At 39.3% G+C, this 23,366-nt stretch overlaps 1 protein-coding gene across 1 annotated transcript in view; it reads left to right on the top strand.

The window, feature by feature from the left end:
- Window positions 1-23,366, top strand: part of LOC140227078 (retinol dehydrogenase 12-like) — a 52,412-nt gene that overhangs the window by 28,777 nt on the left and 269 nt on the right. The window contains exons 2-3 of the mRNA XM_072307507.1: window positions 19,763-20,005; window positions 22,782-23,087. Of these exons, the coding sequence (XP_072163608.1) occupies window positions 19,763-20,005; window positions 22,782-23,087 (549 nt within the window). The remainder of the gene's footprint in view (window positions 1-19,762; window positions 20,006-22,781; window positions 23,088-23,366) is intronic.

Consider the following 23,366-nt stretch of genomic DNA (forward strand, 5'->3'; position numbering starts at 1 on the left):
ACCAAATACAAGGTTGTCTGCTTTTTGCACTGAATCAACTATCAACAAGAAATCTCTGTTTGTTCCTTCTATACGTCACTGCATCATATAGGGTTGGTATTGCACGAGTCTCGCTTTGTTCTTTCAAACTGAAAAGAGGGTATAGAAAATAATCCTTGAAATATTGCCCTATACCTGCAACAATCATTGGACCTCGGCAGGTAAATCAGCTACCAGAACAGCATTGTGTGTGTGCCTGTGTTGTGGTGTGGTGGGTACGTGTGACAATTAAGATGAGTTGGGTTTTGCTTATGAAGTTTAGCGGCGCGAGACAATGTACGGTATTCAACCATTTACAAGAATGAGCGTTTCGAGCAATAATGTTAAAAATGTATAAGAGATTTTAGTCTTTCTATGTTTACCTCAACTAATTTTCGTTTACTCCATACCCCACCTCTTCTTCGTCTCCTCCTTCTCCTTCTCATCCTTCTTTTTCTTCTACTTCTTGTGTTCTCTTTACTTGTGTTACACCTTTCAAGGAACTTTCCATTTCGAATAGCCAATTAAGTCCTGATACTTGCCAAAGTCGACCCCTTAGAGCTCTAGATTTGCCCCGTTATGATTTTTTGTAATAGATAAAACACGAATTCGAAGTTGTCACGATAAATAGCATCAGAACTGCTGCTGATAATAATTACTATGCTGAATTTATCTGACGCTCGCTAAACATCAGCAAAAGGAGGAAATGCGGTTGCTTGGATGTCATGTAGCTGTGAATCAATTCATAGGTATAGCCCCGCGGAGTTTATCCACTGATATCATAACATTAGGAAATTCCACCCTGATTTAGGAAAGGGGTATGTGGAATGATAATCGCATCTCCTGGCTTATTTACAGGAATATTAAAGGGAAGATAAACCCCAAGAACAATGTGGATTGAGTGAAAGCAGCAACATTAGTAGAACACATCAGTGAAAGTTTGAAGAAAATCTGACAATCGATGCAAAAGTTATGAATTTTTAAAGTTTTGGTGTTGGAACCGCTGGATGAGGAGACTAGTAGAGGTGATGACGTATGAGTGGACTACAATATCAAGAAAATATAAAGAAAATACTACAAAAATCCATTTTTCATGAAAATTACAAATTCCATCAACTTGATATTGACATATGTTAAGGGTAGCAATTATTCCCCCTGCTTTCTGAAAGCGGTTGGTCCACTGCTCTTTCATAATTCTAGAAAAGTGAATTTTTGTTGAATATCCTTTATATTTTCTTTGTATCGTTGTCCACTCATACGTCATATCCTCTAGTAGTCTCCTCATCCAGCGGTTCCAACACCAAAACTTTAAAAATTCATAACTTTTGCATCGATTGTCCGACTTTTCTCAAACTTTCACTGATGTGTTCTACTAATGTTGCTGCTTTCATTCAATCCACATTGCTCTTTGGGTTTATCTTCCCTTTAAGAGTGATTGCCTAGCGATGTTGTCTGCCATGGATCCGTGAAGGGGGTTGTCCAATGGACGTGTTGGTTGCGGCCTGCTACCCGCCGAGACGCGACGAGCGGTCGTTACTGTAGCCGGCTTCCTCGGCTCCAGCACTGCGGGATTTCAGAGAAAGATTTGCTCTGACAACACCCTGTCACGACAATCCATAACAGGAATTGCAAAAAGGAAACGTGGAAGACTTGAACACGAACAGAACCTCTATAAAAGTTTACTCAAACGAACATAATCATGTTAAATAACAAAAATACAAGAGAAGGAGATGAGATAGAACTAGATGACCTGAGAAAATATCAACCTAGAACTTGAAGATGTTGCAGCCGGTCTCTGGAAGGAGCTGTGGCTGTTGGGGACGTTAGCATTAAACTTGATCTTTATGCAATTAGAGACATGATGAAACTAGTCGCTCTTACAACATTAATCTAGAAAAGTTGGTTATAATCGGTGATGTGTTTGTCATCCAGTGTTCCGGAGGCAACAAAAGAGTCAGATGATCCTGACAGAAAAGAACCAGTCTTGACCATGCCTGGTTTGGATAATTTCCCTATTCCGTATAGACAAGATTCTGAGATGTATAGGCTACATGCCGTCTTTTAAGTGTAATCAACCTTCCTTTGAATCAGAAATACAGCCGTCTACATTCACTAAAAACACAGGAACAGCTATCGTTTGAGCCCTTGTAATTGGGGACATGCACCAATTAGATATTTGTGCACACCAAGAAGAAGGAGCTTATGTTTCGTTTCTTTGCAACAAAAAACTGCTCACAAGATGTATATTTAGGCTGGTTTTTTTTTTTTTTTTCATTTTCCTACATCGTATTATTCTGGCCGAGTGAGCTACAGTATGGAAAGCACATTGCTGTACTGAAAGCAATGAATGACTATATCAATAGACTAAACATGAAGGGGAAACATTATCCTGCGCGATAATATAGACAACAACAACAACAACCAGAAAATGCATAATCTTATTCATTTCATTGTTCTTAACTGTACTTTGGTAAAAGGAAAATGTGAGAGAATAGATAAATTTCCCGTTATAAACAAATTATATTTATATAGATATAAACATATCATTTAAAATCAGTAATATTTCAATTCGTTTGTATTGCATTAGTTTTGTGTTATCATCTAATTATCAACGCATTAAGTCATCGCAATTTGTTTCATTTCCTATATTTACCCACGATGTCCCAACCAGAAACTCATTTACAACCTCCAGCTCAAGAGCTACCGCACAGGATGTTTTTACTTGCCGAGTAGGAAGAAGTGAATGAGTTTGTTCTTCACACTCTAGCATGCGATGGGACTCAAACCTAACCAATAAGAGCGTTCAGAGAGATAAACTAGAGAGAGAGAAGGAGTTTTCAAACTTTTCTCGAAGCATTTAACACACTCGAGGGAAATCATCCTCCCAATAATCTATCGCAGCAAAATTTCCGTTTCATATTTTGCCATTAGTGAGTCACATTAAGTCTTGTCATGACCCTGTATTATCCACTTTCTCCTTCCCGCAGCCCCCCCCCCCCCCCCCATCCATTTCTTCACGCCTAACACTGAGAGGTGACTGACGGTGATACTTACAGGAGTCCTGTGATACTTAATGCCGACGAGTTTACTTCCTTCAAGAAGTAAGATGCGGAAAGCCACAGCACGGATGTTCGATTCCCCTCCGAAAAATTAGCTTTGACGTCCTAATTCGGGGTTCTGGCTCCAGATGTGAAACGCTGAATTGAAGTTGAAACCCTTCTGTAGCAGGGTTTTACCGCCCTCTCGTTCATGAAAATGTGTTTTACTAGATAATCCCATACATGTGTGCGAATTGTATCGGATGGAAGAAAGAAAGTGGGGGGAAAGAGACTTGGCGAAAAGGTAACTCTCAAAGAGAGTGCCAAGTCTCCTTGACATTGATGAATGGAGAACATGCGACGATTAATGTATTGCGTATTTAGGGCTGATGCTCGACACAATACTTGTTATAGTGACACATCGCGTCTGTACATCATCGCTGTTGCAAAAACGAATATAACCCAGGACATACGCAGGATGCAGTTGTGTCCATTGCCATACCGCAGAGTACAGATTGAAGTAGCATTCTGATTTGATATAACTGAACTTGAAACCCGGGGAATTTGAAAAATAGGTTACCGCTGTGTCATGTTTTGTTTCGTTGTTGCATGCATACAAAACATCACAGGCGTATCCACACACCCGCATTTGCACCCACACATACAGACATAATCGGTAACACGGTGAAGGCCGAAGGAGAATGCACTATAATTCCAGTCGAAAGCTCGAACCCTTAACCACACTGACAAGGCTTGATGCGCTGCGTCACCAGCCCGGATGCTTTGTATTTGTCAGACAGAAACATAGGATGACACCTCCAGGAGACGAGGAGATAGACGCAATCCACTGCACCCGTGTCCAGGAGACATCGTCGGGTGAGCTATGAACCTTCAGGACTCATCTACCCATTGCATCCTGATGCTCCGGTTACAGGCACGAGGTCTTGATTGCTAGTAAAGGTTGGAAGACATGACGAAAACGGAGATGAAAGAGGGAAAGGAGGATAAGAACACGACGAAGAAAAACTGACAATAAGAAGAGCATGAATTATAAAAACGAAGAAAAGATGGAAGTTGTAGATGACCGGATATGAAAAAGGGAGACAGCAGAACGAATTTAAGGAAGACTAAAAGTCTTGGACCACTTTTGCACAAAGCCAACATTTCTCTCTGGGTATTATTTTACTTATTATTATCGTGAATACAAAGCCTGGATTGTGTTTTAGAATTACATATCAAAACACACCTGCAAACTGAGGGATCCCGTCAGAGAAGTTAAACAAACTCAAACACCATTCTCAATATGCCAGCACAGAAGACGTGAAAGCGATTGAAGTGTTTCAATTGATTTTACAAAGGAACAGGTCTGACCACAAGTAATTGCTGGGTATAAAGAGTGGAGGCAACTGAACAATTAAAGGCTTTGTTTCCTAACTTCAACAACCCTGACAGCGACGAACCTTATCCGATTATTTCTTCTTCTTTCTTTTTTCTCCCTTGCTCTTTATCCAGCCAGAAAGAGAAGTGGAGATCGGGGGAGAGAGAGAGCCGTATTGTCGTACCATTGGAAGTACTTGTTACCACTGGAAGTACTTGTTCTTGGCGAATTTAATCTCCAAGCCGAAATGTTACGGGCAGCAACAAATTCCCTATACTCGGAATGAGAGTTTGAAAAGAGGGAGGGGGGGGGGGGCGTCCAAACGAATAAAATGTTTATGACGATAAACTTCTGTTCGCATGGGCAATCAATGCCAGGTTTTATGAACACTAAAAAAAGAAATAGAGATAAATCATTACCGGTCTTCAATTACCCGGAAAAAAAAAAAAAAACCCGAGATGTTTTCATTTGACAAAACTGAAAAATATGGGGTTTTGAAAATCAGAAAACAACCCCAAACAATAGGAATAAAAGTACTTCTTCCCACAGCCTTTGCTCGCTTTGCAGCTTTTTGAAGGCACCATTGCAGACCCAGAAAGACTATCGACGCAAACAAAAATATGTTTGACTTTTGTTATTTTTTTCCTTCACTCTGTTGTCGTAGAGTTGGTTGTTGTGGAGTAGTTATTCTTCTGGGACGCGTTTTGTTCGAGGGAAAATGGAGAGCAGAGTGTGCCCTTAAAAGTGCACCGGATTTCTAGCTTTTCATGGACCCAAGGGCTAACTCATGTGATACCGTAGGAGAAGAAAGGAGTCTGAGGTTGACTATACTTTTCTTTTCTTTTCCCTTTTTCTTTTAAACGGCAATGACTGAGTGGCTGAAAGAGACGGAAATTGAGAGACAGCCCATTCGAAGTATACCTTCACGATGTTAAAGGGATCGTATAGTTTTGGGTGAGATGGGACTTCAGGTTTCCAACTTTTGTGTGTGTGAGAGAGATAATGAGAAACCACTTATGACATTATGAAAGAGCATATAATTCTAAAAGCAATTCAAAGTTTATTTGATGAAAATTAGTTTTGAACTGGTTGAGATATCCAAAATCAAAGTGATCCTAATAAAAAGTGGGACACACCTTTTATTAGGATCGCTTTGTTTTACTTTGTTTTGGATATCTCAGTCATTTCAAAGCTGATTTTCATCAAATAAACGTTGAATTCCTCGTAAAATAAATTATGCTCTTTAACATTTCAGAAGTGGTTTGTATGTATCTCACAAAAAGTTAAAAGCTGAATCCTCATCTCTACTAAAACTATACCATCCCCTTAAACAGTTGAGTATAGGATGTTGCTGAACAAAGTACTAGTATACGGATGGAAAATAGAAAAATGAATGAGTGATACTTTACGTTGTATAATGCCAAAGACCACTCCGAGTGAGAATGTAGTGATTTCAATTTTAATTTCAATAAACAAATGTTATATGGTCATCATTCATTATAGTCAACTTCAAATCATGAGAAGATATGACGCATATCTGCCAGCGCAGTGAGGCAAACTTGAACGACGTGCCATCCGGATGCATGTGAAGTTGAAAATTTAAGTCCTTATAATTATTATATAGTGTATAAACCAGTTACCACTGAGCTAAGCTTCTGTTGGCTATGTATTCATGGCATAGTGCAAAGTATATCAAAGAGCTTAAAAGACTCTGCTCTATTTTTAGTGATATTTAAAAGATGGATCAAGAATTTAATAATTTTGCTTGAGTACTTCCCGTGGTCATCCATTACAGCACAAGGACGTCAATCTGTGAAGATATGGTGAAGAAGATGGCGCTGATTTCCTCTTTATCACTACCAAGGCAAGCGACAAAGGACAAAAAAAAATGTGCTTGCTTCATCTTTCGATATTGAGCATTGAATATTATTTATAATATTCTCTCATCCCCCATTGTTGTCACGCTGCACTGATCTGTTTTTGTGCATTCTGATAAACATGTTTTCCCGTATTGTTTGTGTGTTTGCATTTCATTTTAGTGACTTGAATGTAAAATGTGCAAAACAAGCATACAAAACATAACATCTCGTGTCCAAAAAAAAAAAAAAAATACAATAAACAAACTGAGAATTACACCATTTACTGAACCACAACTCCCCTAGCCCGAATAAACTCCTTTTCTTCGGCGTAGTGAGTATACCATTATCTTTGAGAGAAACTTTTACTGTGCTTGATAATTTGGTTGGCCTGTAATTTGTAAAGTATATAGCGGATCTTGTCCATCTTTTTTTTTTTAGTGTTACAACGCCTTGCTTCTGAGATGTCGATAGGTAATAATCCTGGACAATCGCTTCACTGAAAATCTCAATCATCTATTCGAACTTGACCATTGCACGGAACTACCATTTCATTTGCCCTTCGCTTCACAATACCCTTTTTATTTAGGTATCGCAGACAGTGTGTATAAGACATTTTTTTTTCAGATTTACTAAGTATGTGGTATCTAATGAGCTTCATATGAGTTTTTTAATGTGATGTACGTGTGCCTTTGCACCAAAATCCGCAAGTTTGTTTCTTTGTTTGTCTTTTGTTTGTTTCTTTGTTTCTTTTTTGACGATCGATATTCAGCGTAGCGTAGCAGACATCGACCGATAAATGGCAATAAAATATCGCCCCATGCTGTCGAGAGAGCTTCAAAATATCGACCGCATACAAGGGTGCTGAAAGTTTTGAAAGAGTACACGGCACGTCATAACAAATATCATGGGGTCATTATTAGCACGTTTATAATGGTGCTGATATTATGGAGGAAAACTCCTGTAAGAGGCCTGGTTCTAAATAGCAGGGAAAGTAATAATCTTGATTTTCTTGTTCACTTTATTCCATTAAGTATGTTCACTTATGAGCATTCTCATTGTGTTCAACATTGTTTGAGTGTTCCCTGCCTTATAGATGAAGCAAAGTGTAACATTTTCTGTTCCTCCGCAGACGTACAGTTATCCCTAATATCAGGTCCTTTTCCTAGAGGGGTTACATTTTTATAACAATGCTTTTTTGCTGTAGCTTGATATGATATTATGACTGTCATTAGTATTTTGTACATCACAATTGTAACGTCATTCTCGTAGCAGGACAACTGCCGACCGAGGACAATTACCCCGGCTAAATACCGGCATGTGATAGGGTCAGAGTAAAGATTAGGGTTAGGTTTAGGATAAGGAACATGGTTATAGGTCCAGGGGAAGGGTCTGGGGTAATTGCCCAGGGGGCAATTGTCCTAGAACTCTGAATTCTATTAGGATTAACAAATGTATAGATGGGCCGATATCTTAGGGCAAAACGCGAATATTTTCCTCCAAATTCCTCCGCTGCCACTGCACTAGTTTTAACATTACTGAACTTCCCAACTCCACTTCATGAGTATAGACTTACATGTGGTAAAGAAACGAAGGAATCAAATATTTTTGGCTTGTGGTTTTTAAACGCGTCTATCGTATAATACTAGTTGGGTCTAATTTACTGTAGTAAAGTCAGCTGGAAGCGATATTGAAAATAATGGAAGGGCGGGGAACGGGGATGCTACTAAATTCCATGATAAAGTTTTACACCACTAACAAAGTGCTTACCGACCTTGATACTTGATGAGTGGGAAAAAGTCCATACTAGCATGATCTTTAATCATCAGGACTTTCAATAAGCCGGTTAATGGTACCTACATTTGAAGCAGAATTGATAGGGCTGCAATGAAACATCAGAATTTGTTCCACCTGCTTATCAACACAAACACACAGAACCTGGTGGTATCAGGATTGCACAGACTGCTTGCATCCCCCCCCCCCCCCCCCCATTCTCAGTAATACATCATTATATTTCGGTCAAGGATTTGTGTCAATCGCTTTTATTGTACATTTGTGAGGGACTTTTAGCGGGTTCTTTCAATGATAAATGCATTTCATTAGCGACCTATTATGGTTCTCTGAATGACGAGGTCTGTGATCGGTTACAATACCTCGCGAATATCATAGAGAGCTTCTAGCGGCCCAGCGTTTCTGTCAGAATCATGGGTGATGAAGTTTGCGTCTTTGAGCCACATGGGACAAAAGTAGACCTTCCAATAGCTCGAAAATGTGTGAGCAATATGTCTTTGGAGAGAACGTCAAACAGTTTCATCTGTTAACATCTTCATTCTTGTGTAAGGGCAACAGTTATGCTAACATCGACACAATGCATTCTCTCTAAGATGTATACGTACTATGATGATCGTGTATCACAAGTTATTTCACCTAGCTGGACAAATGTTGAAAACTGCTCTAGATGGATCTATATAGCCAAGCATAAGGAGGTTGGCTACTAGGCGAAATCGCCGAGTAGCTCCTTGAGCCCCGTTTGTATGCTATTATAATTATGTATTTGTATTGAATTGAGATTGTGTCTGTAAATTCCACAAGTTATCTCAGGAGAGATCCTTCATGATAAGCAGAACCAAAGAAATCAAGCAATGGAGGTGAAAGTATTGTTTTCAATGTCTGACGTTTGTGCTTCAACGTCATGTTTTACTGATCTACTGAACGTTCGGTATCATTAATCAAAATATACATAATCGTACTTTTAAATCGTACTTATGAAAGAGTCAGAAAATGAGAAGATACCCGAAGTAGCTAAATGTATAGTTTAGAAGTGAAAGTAATTTATTTGAAGATTCTACATTTCAACTGGTTTTGAAACTATGAAAAGTATATATCATTTTATATCGAATGGAACCAGAGCATAAATGGAATTTGATCGAATACGGCCCAATACACGTCATCTCACCGACATCTATTGTACTGCGAATCTCATTCTTCCAGTACTGATGTTTACGCCATACAATCTCTCGTCATCGCTTATTAAATGCAATCACAGCCGGGTGTTGAAGAACAAGAGTCAATTTAAGTTTGACAAAAATGTGATGATTTTAGCTGAGCTCCTAATAAACTGCACGACACTTGAGGAATTGTGAGTTGATTGCATGGCGTTGACACGCTGTCATCACTGCCAGTCAATCGTCGTTTGATTTTGATTTGGGAGTCGGGAGAAAGCTCTCTTTCTCGACAGCATATTACAGACATACCCCGAGCCAGTGCCACCATATAACATCTCACAGGCACGTACGTTTCAAGAGACTAGGTCACGTAGCGGCATTGACGCTGATAATTTCCTGACAGGGAAGATGGAATGTTATTATTGATTATTAACGCTAGGTTAGACACTATGACCTGAATCAAATTTACATTCGTAATAAAACATGAAACACACAAAGCATACCCTTGCCTTAAAGAGTGTTTCCCATTTTCTGTGTCTCGATGCCCGTCTAGGTTTCTCATGGGTGCGTGTCAGTTCTCAATAAGCACGAGGCGAGGTAAAATAGTGGTGTTTATTGATGTTTTCCTCAGTGTGTGGTAGACCGTTCTTTGTATCATTTTCATTCGAACACTAAATTTTGGCGCCAGTCCTTTCACAATGTCTGAAACAACTCGTTCTCATTTTTTCATCTGTCGAAGGACTGTGGTATCAACGCCCAATGTATTGTGCTACGCCTGTTTGTCCCAATCCCCTTGTTTCACGAATCTAGATAAAGTTGATAATAATTTTCAACGCCGATCCACCTATAGACTGATTTGACAAGGAAAATTAATCTGAAATAAGCAGTGACAGATAAGCATCAGACCATTGATAGCTTGATTGTTATCATAATGAGCATCATTCATATTGCAAATGTGGCCCGTAGGAACGTAAGCCGCCTGATTCGGTGAATCTATTATACCACTAACTACGCCATTTCCTAGAACTATTTCTTCTTGACTTGTATACTTTAGGATACAATGTGTATCATAACCACATCGATATTATCAGGAATGTTGGGACAATCTTTTTAATTATACCGATAATTGTATCAATGTACAATTTTAGATTTCTGCTTGGTAATTTCTTTCTATGCACGGAATATTATCCACTCTTTCCGGTCTCTCTCTGTGTTCCATACATTGTGCCAATATGTAAGATTTCATAACGAGAATAATATATCTTATGTTTAATACCTGTCTGAAATCCACGAACATTATTGTAAAACAAGGAAATGAGAGAATTTTGAAAATATTTTTCATCTTTTTTATTGATCTGTTCAGGTTTTTACTTTTTTCGATTTTGAAGACTGTTTTTTTTTTTGTATGCTACAGACATTTTTTTTTTTCTGAAGAGAAAAAAAGTAGGAGCAAATCCTGAGGCAAGGCGGTAGGTATCGGCACAGAGCAGTGGACCTGACCTTCGACTTACACTTGAACTTACTCATCAATCGTCTGTGCTCTTGTCAATTGTACGATAATTTTATATTGACTGTTTTTCCTTTTTTTTTGGGGGGGGGGGGTGGCGCAGGTTTAGAAGATAGTTACACAGATACTGTTCGCATTTGACACCGTGTCAGAGGGCTTTAGTAATGATAAGAGGGTCTAATCAACCTCCTTGGCAAGGAGGGTGGCGTCTATATCTGAGGGATCCTATACATAATTTTGTCTTTGCCACCATGCTTGCGAGATGATGAAGAACTTGTCATTCCCGCATTTTGACTTTCTTCATTTTTGACTGGAACTCATAGTTATGAAGGAATTCTGGACACAGCGGAAAGTTGTTTGTACTATTTTGCTATAAAGTGAAGTCCATCACACGTTACTGTGAGGAGATGATACAGCGCTTGGAAGGAGAAGCAGTGTTATAGTGACCAACGACTGAAAAGAAAATAGACTACTCACCATTAGAAAATTATGCTATGCCCAATGTAACCTCTAAGACATTTTTGCATACTTATTCATTCATTCAATTATTTTTCCATTTCCAACATTATACATAAATACTTAATGTGCATAGAAGTTTAATGCATAATTTACATTACAATGTACAATGAACGAAATTTGTAAGTTTACTTAACAATTTGCATTCATAACAACACTGTGTCATTATCGTGCTGTTGAAAGTCTATTGGTGATGCTATAATTGACGAACTTAAGTTATGGTTTTCTATATGATAAGCATTTAGTTTTGGATCAGTACCTCCCGTTTTTGATAGTTTATATCACTTTACGGCGAAGAACATGCGGGGCAGCGACATTACTGAATTATCAGAATTTCAGCAAAGACAGAGTCTTGATCACTGATTTTGATAACACGTTATAAGAATATTGAACAAGCAGTGTTTTTCAGTTCGCGAAACCCTGCAGTATCTTTCTATGTGGTCGAAACGTGAAAGCCTGCGGGAATAAAATTTATGATCTGTGACGTTATTTGTAGTTGAGGATCGGCAGAAACACTGGAACGGGGAGGAGTGAGCGAGTCGTAAAAATTATATAAAACAGACCTTGACATTTGTTAGTCTCTGGAGATATTTTGAAAGTTCATGGCCAAACGATGTTTCTTTCGAACGCTACCCAACATTTTTCGACAAAGTGTCAGTTGCGTTATGGTTCATGTTTGATTTAGTTGTTTTTCCGGTTAAGAGGGACAAAAGGGCGGATACAGAATAAACAGGTGCTCGTGTGGTTCCATCAGATTTTAATCAGTTTGGAATTTGAAATCCGTGACGGTCTGCTGCATCATGCCAAAAATGGTGATGTAGTTTATGGTGCTTTAACTGTTAGGTCCCTCCTGATTCAGATGAATGCTGATCATCGACTATCATACATCCATATACATAGCTGAGGGAAAAATCTTGAATCCAGTCTGGTAAGCAGTGTGCTGAAATACGCTCCCGATGCTGTATGTTGATATCTCTCCTTTGAACAACTCTCCGCAGAGCAAACTTTCTTTATCAAATTCATGATTTCTACGGACGAATCTCAAGACATGAATTATATTTGGGTTTCAGAGTTTGTGAATTTGAAAGTATAATATAAAACATAGGAATATAAGCTTCATCTTGGCAACTTCAGTGAAATCCAAGAGTCCAGATTCAAGGTCCAGATCATGTCACATGAAGGGCTCATCATCAAGTGTACTGTACACCATCAGCTAAGCTAGCATGCCAGATGTTACGCTATTACTTCAGATATGATTTAAAGTCATTCCAGGTTGATTTCTCGTGTCTATAATATACACCAAATCTAATTGTGCTATAATGGATATATATATATATATATATATATATATGTATATATATATATATATATATATATATATATCAGGGCTCCACACTAACGTTTATTTTTGGTGGCCCCGGGCCACCGGGCCACCGTTAGTGTCGAGCCCTGTATATATATAAGTGTGCATGACAATATAAAGTACAATGTAATATGCGTTGAGTGTATATGATATAACAATACCTAAAAGAGTAATTATAATGTGCAGCCTAACTTTTCTCGAGTACATTTTGAGCAAGAGAACAATACCAAATGAGCTGATGGGAGATTTGATAATTAAGTTTTATTAGAGTTGTTTTCTGCGAGGAAATAGTTGTCATACTTGTATAACAACTTGTGGATCATGGAAGTGATAAGTCTGATTGCCAGAAGCTCTTAAATATCTACGATAGTATGCGAAAATCGCAATTTATTTATTTTCCCATGGTTTAGGGTTAATTTTCAAATGAAATAATTTGATGTTTCATGTTGCTTCAAATCGTGTTTTTTTTTTTTTTTTTGGATCAACAGTTTGGGCTATTTCATATAATTTTATGATATCTTCTTCAGCAATAATTATTGTTCGAGTCTGGATATCTTTGGAGTAGGAAGCGTTGTCTGTATAACGATTTGGGTTTTAGAACTGTTTTTATCGGGTTCTCAATTCAATCGCAAACAGGGATTTTGCTTGTTATTTTTTCAATAGAATAAGTTATCCGTTTTAAGTCTGCCATTAACATCCGGTCTAATAATGATAATTAATGATTATGATTGAGCTTATATAGCGCAAAACAAAATAAATGTTCCCTATGCGCTTTAGTCACTGTTAAACCTTTTACAAACACATTATCACAAAAGCATATTGGCAAATTACATACAATATAACAATGAAAATAACATGTTAAACATACAACACACAACACAAGCTGGACGCATTAATAATTATACGTAACTTACACAAAATATTTACTTTATTTACGTCTTATGATATAATATAACATCAATCAATAAAAGAAATGATAGCTGAATCATGCGAAAGATCTTGAGTGTGCATTGATTGTGGTGACTTTAAATAGGTATGAGTATATAAGCTTCAAAACGTTACGCTCTTCTACCCGAAAGTCAACATATTTATCTAGCTGGAAACAGGGTGTGGACCGCTTACTTAGCAGGACCACTCTGTTGTAGGTGTACGAGTCCTCCTCAAGGCTATGGGTTCAAATATCGTGATTACTTCTGGTGAGCTGTTTACTCTCTAAACTCGAGAGAAAGTGCGAGACGGTGAGGGCACGGACACCGCGTAGTACCCACGACGCCACTTGAGATGAAGGGGGTAAAACGAAACAAACAAAACGCATTTGGAGTTTCGAGTAAAAATAACATGAATTCTCCCTGAATTTATCACATTCGATGAGCTAAGAGTGAAGGAATCTTGGGAGGAGGAAGTTGCGTGGTTCCAATTATGAGTAATTCACGCTGTGCGCCCAAAACGTGCAGGGAGCATCATCGGACTATAGCTGTAAACTAGGCGCGTCAAAAGTGATTAAAATAAAAAATGTAACAGGTAAAGAAGAAAAGGGTGTGTCCAGTCTAGTCTGGAAAATGCCTATTTGTTAGGATCCTGTAGGACTCTGTTCGTTTTTTGTTGACGCTGATGTGTTAATGAGATGCTTGTTATGATGGGGCTACATTCTCAGGTGTTTTGGACGTTTGCAGTTTTCGTCTCGAGCTTCCCTTTGATTCTTATAGGTGTCTGATCATTTAATATATCCATCTCAAATTCTTTTCATGGTTGTGTGTAATGGTGGGGGGTGTAATGGATTCTTCTACCTTTAAGATTTAGGACACTTGAAATTGGAATAAATTTGACAATGTGAACTAATTCAATTATGATGAGAAAGGGCCTTTCAGATGTCAAAAACTAAGGATTTTGCTATTGCATTTCTATGATTATCATACAAAGTGACAAGATTGAACATTTCATCAATGTGTATATGGGATAACAAAATAATGGTTTAGTGATCTCTGTTTTGCACGATAATCGGACATTTTGTGACTGGATATATATCTAGGATTATATTAATAGATACAGGATGTAAAAGTATAGTGAAACCTACATTAGCGGCCACCTGCCGTATACGGCCACAGAAATATCCCCCGAGAGAAAAACCATGTTGAAGACCCCGCGTGCAGCGGCCACCTGTCTAACGCAGCCAAAGGCCAGCAATTTTGTGTCCCGGGGAAGATTTTGATCTGTGTATAGCGGCCACAGATCCATACAGAGCCAGAGCCGAATCGATAATTCAACGCAATATACAGCTGTAATCATTAGTGTTAATATACGGTTAAACTAAATCTCATGTGGAAATCACAAGTCGTTATGTGAAAGCCCATGCATCATAATCGACTGTCAAATAAAGTGTAGCCGATTCATTTTTTAATGATTTCTTGTCCAAAATGCGCGTCCAATATCTTATGCTTCAGATTTCACAGATCAAATTTTCCCTCAAGAAACACGAGTAAGAACTCTAGACGATGCATTTGACTTATGTGAAACAATGTTGCTTTCACTCATACCATTTTCATTCATCCAATACACGCTTGCCCCTCTAGATTTTGGACAAGTTTACGTTTGGGGATCAGAAGGAATGCAAAAACGTGATATAAACTTACATGTAAATACTTTAACTTTGGAATCAAAACTCCCTGTTCTCCATCGGCAATTAACCTTTCCCAAACTGCAGCCTTTCTGAGGTGAATTGATGGAAATATTTTTTCCATAGTTGCAAAATGAAAGGGACTCTCAGGAGAAAGCAGAACGTGATCAGAAGGAATTTGAAGAGAGAAATAAAGACTTGCCGCGAATTTGATAACATTCAGGACTAGGAACCGCCTGCCATTCCTTGCAGCTATTTTCGCATTCCATATCACATCGACAGAAGCCGAGTTGGGGTTTGTGTCGAAAATAAATAATACAACAATTCCGGACCGTCCGCTGAGGTTTGACTTCCCCAGTACCAAGAGAGGCGGAGGAGTCTGTGTGCCACACATTTGTTTTTCTTATGATCCTAGTTATATTTAACACAAGTATTCCTTTCAACATCGTGAATGAATGGGTCCACTGTCAATCACTTTCGTTTTTGGATGTATATCAGTCATATACAAGTTCAATTTTAGCAAGGGTTTGGGGGCACCCTCTTGTCTCGGTCATTACTCCTGGACAGTCATGAATATAACGTGCATACTTTAGAAACTGTATGCAGATCACTGTGAAGCATCTACTCACTTCTCTTATGAGTATCATGAGTATGATAAGGCACTTTCAACTTGAATTGACGCGTTAGAATGCAATGTCAAATTCAAGTGCTATGGTTTCAGAAAATTGTTGTGAGTTGCATTATCATGATATGAAATAACAATCATGACAATACGCAATAACATCTGTAATGATTAAGCATGTGTAAGCGACATTATGTAACAAACGAAAACAGAAAAAGTGACCAGAAATGAATATCATTCATTAGTGGAAAACTGAGCAAAGAAAATGGGATTCCGATAATGAATATGATAGATAACGAAAATGACAATTCAGAACAAAGATTCTAGGAACAATTTTTATAATGTGTGTAAAATACTTTATTGTTTTACATGATTTCATTTTAAAAAAAGTCTAAGCCGCTCGCTGGGAAGCCAAAAATGTTTGCGCGCTCCTCTTGAGATAGGATAATAATCATCATTCGACGCAAATGCCATCATTATTTTCAGCAGCCGTCTCTTTTTAGCTCACCTGAGCCAAAGGCTCAAGTGAGCTATTGCGATCGCCCTTCGTCCGGCGTCCGTCGTGCGTCGTCCGTCGTCCGTCGTGCGTCGTGCGTCGTCCGTCGTGCGTAAACTTTTTACATTTTTATCTTCTTCTTGAAAACCCCAAGACCGATTTTCATCAAACTTGGCAGGTAGCATCCCTAGGGGGTTAGGAACTCAATTTGTTAAAATGGGCACCATGCCCCACCCAGGGGGCCCCCAGGGGGGCCCAAACCCCCCAGAATTAAGGAATCTGTAAAAATCTTCTTCTCTAGAACCAGAAGTGATAGAGCTAAGTTAATACTATGAGTTAGTACATTGATGACTGTAGTTTCAAGTTTGTTCATGGCAGAATCAGGGGTGCCCCCCTTGGGACCTAGGGGAGGGGTCCTAATGGGGCCTAAATTATACATTTTCATCTTCTTCTTGAGAACCCCATGACCAATTTTCACCAAACTTGGCAGGTAGCATCCCTAGGGGGTTAGGATCTCAATTTGTTAAAATGGGCACCATGCCCCACCCAGGGCCCCCCCCCCCCGGGGGGGGGGGGAGGGGGGGGGGCAAACCCCCCAAAATTAAGGAATCTTTAAAAATCTTCTCTAGAATCAGAAGTTATAGAGCTAAGATAACACTATGAGTGAGTACATTAATGACTGTAGTTTCAAGTTTGTTCATAGCAAATCCAGGGGTGCCCCTCTTGGGGGCAGGGGGGGGGGTTGGGAAGGTCCAAATGGGGGCCTGAATTGTACATTTTCATCTTCTTCCTGAAAACCTCATGATGGATTGTCGTCAAACTTGGCAGGTAGCATCCCTAGGGGGTCAGGATCTCAATTTATCAAAATGGGCACCATGCCCCACCCAGAGGGCCCCAGGGGGCCCCCAATCCCCCCAAATTAAGGAATCTTTAAAAAATTTCGGCCCTTATTGTACATTTTCATCTTCTACTTGAGAAGCCTGGTCAAATTTTAGTAGAGCTGTGAATAATTCAGATTAGTGACTGCGTGAAAGGTGAACTTGCGATACTCAGGTGAGCGCTAGACCCACGGGTCTCTTGTTTATGAGGAGAGATGGAACGATATCGCTGAATGATGTTTTCTTTCCCAATATTGACTGTTCTTTCCAGTTGTCGGCTGTTTCTGTTATGCAGACCGACGAAACCCTCCATGCAGGGAGGTCTCTTTCCACCTCCCTGCTCCATGCGTATATAGCCAGCAAAATACACGAGGGTACTTCACGTGTAAGTCGCGGGAAATCGCTCTGAATTAACCAGTTTTGTTGACTCATCCCACGCTCACACAACAGCCATCATAACAATGAAAAACAAAAGACCGATAATTTCTTCTGATTATCGACCTCCACAACTGAATAACATAAACTTGAGGATTTCTAGAGTGTTGTAGCTTCAGTCGCAATGTTCATTTCCGCGCAGGACTGATGAAAGTAATGCCTACAACGACAGACGTGAGTGTTATATTCTCCTATCAAATACCCTTTTGCTATACTTAGAGCGTGATGATCGATTTTCATAGCTTCCCTGTTGCGAGAAGTGTGAGAGCCATTTTTTTTTTCAGTGGACTCATTGATTCATGTATGCTGCTGTCTGTCATGTCGTTCAGCAGCACAAACATCAGAAAATTGATTCAAAATCCTTTTTCTTCTATGATATTAATATCCTGGTCTTTCATTATGCAAGCGCCATACTATCCACAGTATAATTGTCGAAATACTGCAACCTAAACAAGCAATCCTCACAACGTGTTCTTGAACCTGACTGCCGGAACAGTGCCCCCTCCCCCCCCCCCCAAAAAAAAAAAAAAACACCCAACGACAACAAACAAACAATAAACTAAAATAGAATATAGAGGGTGGGGAGGAACACTTGAACCAGGCTCTGCTCTATTAGCCTTGGAAAGTTAGTTATTGAATATTTCTATTTTGTCGGCCCGGTCGGCCCCGAGGGAAAAATTACTTCACAAATTCCTCCCGATCCGGTATGCATCCGCTGCAGAGTACTTTCAACTACGCGAAAATTACATTTTCTTTGGCTTCACTCAACCGTAGCACCAGATTCTTTACGACTTCTATGTGGGTAGGGAAGAGGATAGTGTTTTGGAGGAACTTGAAATGCTCCCAGTGCATCTGTACTTTGAGGTGGAATATCGGCCCCACGGGTATGGCCAACCTGGACGCTTGATAGACTTGACTCGACGAAGCACACGGGCTGCGTCATCTGTCTGTACTGTAGCAGCTGTATGGACGAAGAAAAGACAGGCGTTATAAGGGCTGGGAGGATTCTTACGAGATTTAGACCAAAAAAGCGTCACATTCCTTTGAAATAACAAACAATATCAGACCTTGTTTCTCTTCTATATCCCTTTGCTAATACAGGGGTTAGAGGTATTATGCACGAGATCAGTTTTTCTCGTCGTTTCAATTTTGCTGGTGCCAAGGAGAAAAGTGAATGTTACGGGGTGTTGCTCCTCAAAGACCCACTCAAAGAGAGTTTTTACAAAAACTGAAAAAGAGGGAGGCATTTTTGGATTACTTGAACAGGTGCTTGTTTGGGCGTAATTTGGGGTGATAAGGGGTAGCAGAGAGGTGTTAACTAGTTCCGTCTTGTGGGTAATAACGTGTGTCAGCTCCACTTGGGCCGGGGAGATTGAGGCGAACAGGCTCGTCATGTCTCCATCACACGTCGAATATAGGGGCGATAGCTTGGCGTGGTTTGCCTTCCTCGTCATCGCACACCGTTGCAATCGCATGGAATCGGAAGGGCATCGACTGATTTGCCCTCCACAATCTCGCCACTCCTGACAACTCGAGCTTGGCGCGGTTTCCTGCTATATCTTGGTCATCGTCTGTACCGTCACAACAAATGTGACCGGAATATTTCGGTCTGTAACCACAGAACAATTAACACCTTATAAAAATCCACAGTAATGTTGCAACACAGACGTCATACAGGTGAACAAATTAAAAAAGTGATGACATATGACAGTTCTTTCCTTGTTTTTAATTTGCTTTCATCCTTTGTGTCTGTTTGTCTTAAATCTGGATACATCGCTGTACGCCTCGCAAATGTTGTGAGCTTACGGCTTACATAACAGTAAGAAAACAAATAACTGGTGTACTTGTGGAGCTTTTGAGCATCATGTTGTTATAATTATCATTGTTAAGATATAAGATGATAATATCACTTTTTTCATGATTATTATGATACAGAATATTATAGCAATCACCAGTATCTTTGTATAATTTAGGTGTATGTACTATTTTGAGGAATGTCGTAAAGTTGATTGTTATCTTTCTATTACCATTGTCATCATTACTATAATCGTTTTGAAAGTTACAAGTCTTTGGATATATTTTGGGTTATCTTGCAGGGGCTAATACCGGTATAGGGAAGGAGACCGCCCGGGACCTGGCCCGTCGCGGAGCCCGGGTGATCCTTGCGTGCCGTGATGAGCTGCGAGGCCACGAGGCAGAGACAGATATTCGGCTGACCACGGGCAGTGACAACGTCGTGTTCATGAAATTAAATCTCGCCAGTTTCCAGTCCATCCGTCACTTCACCAAAGAATTCAGCAGCAGAGAGGAACGACTGGATATTCTCGTCAATAACGCGGGTAAGCTGTATAACAGGGGTGGTATTACATTTTATCCATATCACATTCAATCTTCTCTGCTGTGTAACATCACAGCCTGTTGGCAATCGGTGATGCAGTAATCGTTTTACAGCATTGTCCGTCGTCAAACCTGTATAGTTGATCTTTCGCCAGTGATCTCAGCCATTGCGGACAGTACTTTCACTACGAACAAATACAAGTTACCCAATTAAACGAACTCTTTGAATTTCATTTGAAAGTTTCTTTGTATTACAAAGTTAAAATTCCATCATCTTAACTTTGATTTCAAGTCCGGTTTTAATGAAACTTCTACAACTCTAGTATACTAATTCTGTGCATTACAGTCAACTCGAGCAGGGAGTATATAATACAGTTTCACCTTAAAATGAACGAGCTGCAACGAAGTGAAAACCCCTACATTACTATTTTCATGTCTGAGACCTTTACACCGGTACTTCGACATAATTACTGATTTTGGACTTGTGATGCTGTCAGTCCTGCTTCTATTTGGGGTCCATTTAATGTTTTTTGCTTAATAGGTTGACGGTGTAATGATTGATTGACTTTAAAAAAATAAAACGTTCATGTGTGGCGTCATGGGTTGATATGGTGGATTAAAGGATTTTATAAAGAAATTTCGAGTAATATTTTTCCGTCTTGCAAACAGCTGATGAACATAGTTATGAGTGACACTCAGATACACTAACATTAAACTTTTAAGTATAAAGATGTACTAGTACACAAGGCCTAATAGTGAATTTTATTTAACAGTTTGTTTTCCATTACAATGTAAATTGAATGCATTGTACCAGGTTCTATGTTAAAGATTACAGTCATGTGACAATTTGAACTAGTCACCGAAAGCACTGTCGCTCACATTAAAACTAACCGAAGACATCATCCGCCAGTGCCTTGACACGATCAGAGCAACCTTCATTTAAATTGACATTATTTACTGTCATTACCATTTTCATCTAAGGCACCAGTCCCTTCTGTTCCAATTTATGAAACCTCTTGGTAGACCTATACATACGTAGCGGTAAATGGACCGCGACATTCGCTTGATTGTTTTACTCCGTAACCAAATGTTCTGCTAGTCTGGATGAAATTTTGAAGCCTTAGAATTGATGAAGTCATAGCAATGAGGACTGCCAATAGTCTGCTTTACATCATAGATTATTGGGTGAATCCGCAGGATAGAAATTTAGACCAAAAGATATCCGTCCAAATACACCAACGAGTCCATATTAGCAATCACGGCGGGAAATCTCATTTAGCGGAAAACGTCATGAAACATTTATTGAAGAAGACAAGAGAAAAGGACATAAATATCTCTTTCTTTTTATCTCTTAGAATCTCAATGTCACAGGACGTAACTTTGAAGGTTTCAGGACCAATCATGTTCCAGATAGCATGAATTAGAAGGGCAACGAGAAACAGACTTTCGATATGAATCACCGTTTCCATCAACCCTGTGATTCTTATCAGCTCGTAGTTTCACTGTGCTCCTATAGTATCCCGAAGGAATCAGGAGAAGGAACGCTCTATCCACAACGAAGCCAAGCCACTTAATTCTTTCTCTGGAACACGAACACTTTGTAGTGTAAGAACAATGAGACAGGAAGAGAAATAGTATAGTGCCGTCTAAGGACAAGTGACAAATTCAGGAAGCACTGGTCCAGAATCCAAACAGTCCAAAGGGTGCCACAAACCGTTATCCTCCGATCTTGATCTATACTCGCCATCCAGATATGGCGATGAGTTGATAATCCCTCTTCTCTGTTCGTCTTTTTCTCTTTTTATCATTCTTCTCCGTATTCTTCTCTCCTCTATTTACTTTTCTTCTTCTTTCCTCTATTCACTTTCCTTCTTTTTCTCTTATCAAGTTCGCTTCGTAATGGCAACCTTTCTTGCCTCTCTCTTCTATTTCAAGTAAATGGGATTAAAATGTTTCCCTGTCAATGAATGAAGTAGAACTATGTCAAAATATACGGTCAGTCTCCATAATTTTGCAACCAGTAGAGATTATAGTCTAATTTCCCCTCTTGAGTGCTATTTTGTATAAGCCAGATAGGGCGTCGCAGGGAAGTTGATCAAATTAAACACATTCAATAAAAAAACAACAACAAATTATGTTTTCGTCCTCTAGAAAATTGACACCAAGGCAATAAAAAAAATATGGTTTGAAAATCTCCCAACAACAACAGCAACAAAAATACCCAGATAGACATTACTGACGAATGATAAGTTGCGCACCATACCACAAGGTCTATGTTGAAGAAATACAATAAAGTACTGATTGGCAAGTAATAGTCTTAAATCCTAGCTTGTCCCAATTTATCCCATGCAAATATTCATGATTTTACACCAGTGTAACATTAGATTTAACATCAAGTGTGTAGGGATCCTTTTTGTGTCCTGGAAGTGATGTTGTAGTTCATGTCTTGCAAGTTAGACATGATTATTCCATTCCTCCAACTGAACATGCTGCTCGTTCCTTTCATTTCTTGCCAAAATCATAAACAAAAAAAAAAAAACAACAAACGAATGTTACATAGAGATAACCGTACATTTGTTTGTTTCTTCGTTTGTTTCATTTATTTTCTTCAACATAATTTCATACATAAATCACATTTACCTTTTCAGTGTTTTGTTCCGAAAAGGAACAATTCGTTGCTTTATTGTTTATACAAAGTTTGCTTTGTGGGCGTTTGGGTGCAGTGTCTAAACTGCCGTGTGTCTTTCACACCTTGTTTTTCTTTTCCTCTTTCAATAGGTGTCATCAATGATGGATCTCTGCGAACGGAAGATGGTCACGAGCTCGTCTTTGGTGTCAATCACCTCGGCCACTTCCTCCTCACCAGCTTACTCCTGGAGAAACTCAAAAAGAGCGCACCATCGAGGGTGGTCAACGTTGCCTCCTCGGCCTACATGTTGGGGGCGCTCGACTTCGAGAAGCTCGACGTGAACGAGGGTCGGGTGAAGTCTTACGCCAGGAGCAAATTGGCCAACGTTCTTTTCACACGGCAGCTAGCCCTCAACCTCGAAGGGACTGGAGTGACGGCTTTCAGCCTCCATCCTGGTGAGTAGCCTTCTCTTTCCGGTGGCTTTTGCTTTTCTTTGTTGCCACTCGAAGTAATGTCGAAAGGACTTCTGATCAGTTTCTATACTACTAAATTTATGCGTCTGTGAAAATTATTTATTCTACCCTTTATAACTTATCAGCTTTACATTAATTTGCAAAGGAAGACTTAATACAGAAGAGAAAAAATAATACAAAACAACAAGAAAAAAAACCACCTAAATTAATGTCATTGACAAGAATTCTATATTTCTCTCCATGAAAACTTCAAAACCTATC

This window comes from Diadema setosum, chromosome 4 (genome assembly GCF_964275005.1).
Source record: "Diadema setosum chromosome 4, eeDiaSeto1, whole genome shotgun sequence".
NCBI classification, from domain to species: domain Eukaryota; kingdom Metazoa; phylum Echinodermata; class Echinoidea; order Diadematoida; family Diadematidae; genus Diadema; species Diadema setosum.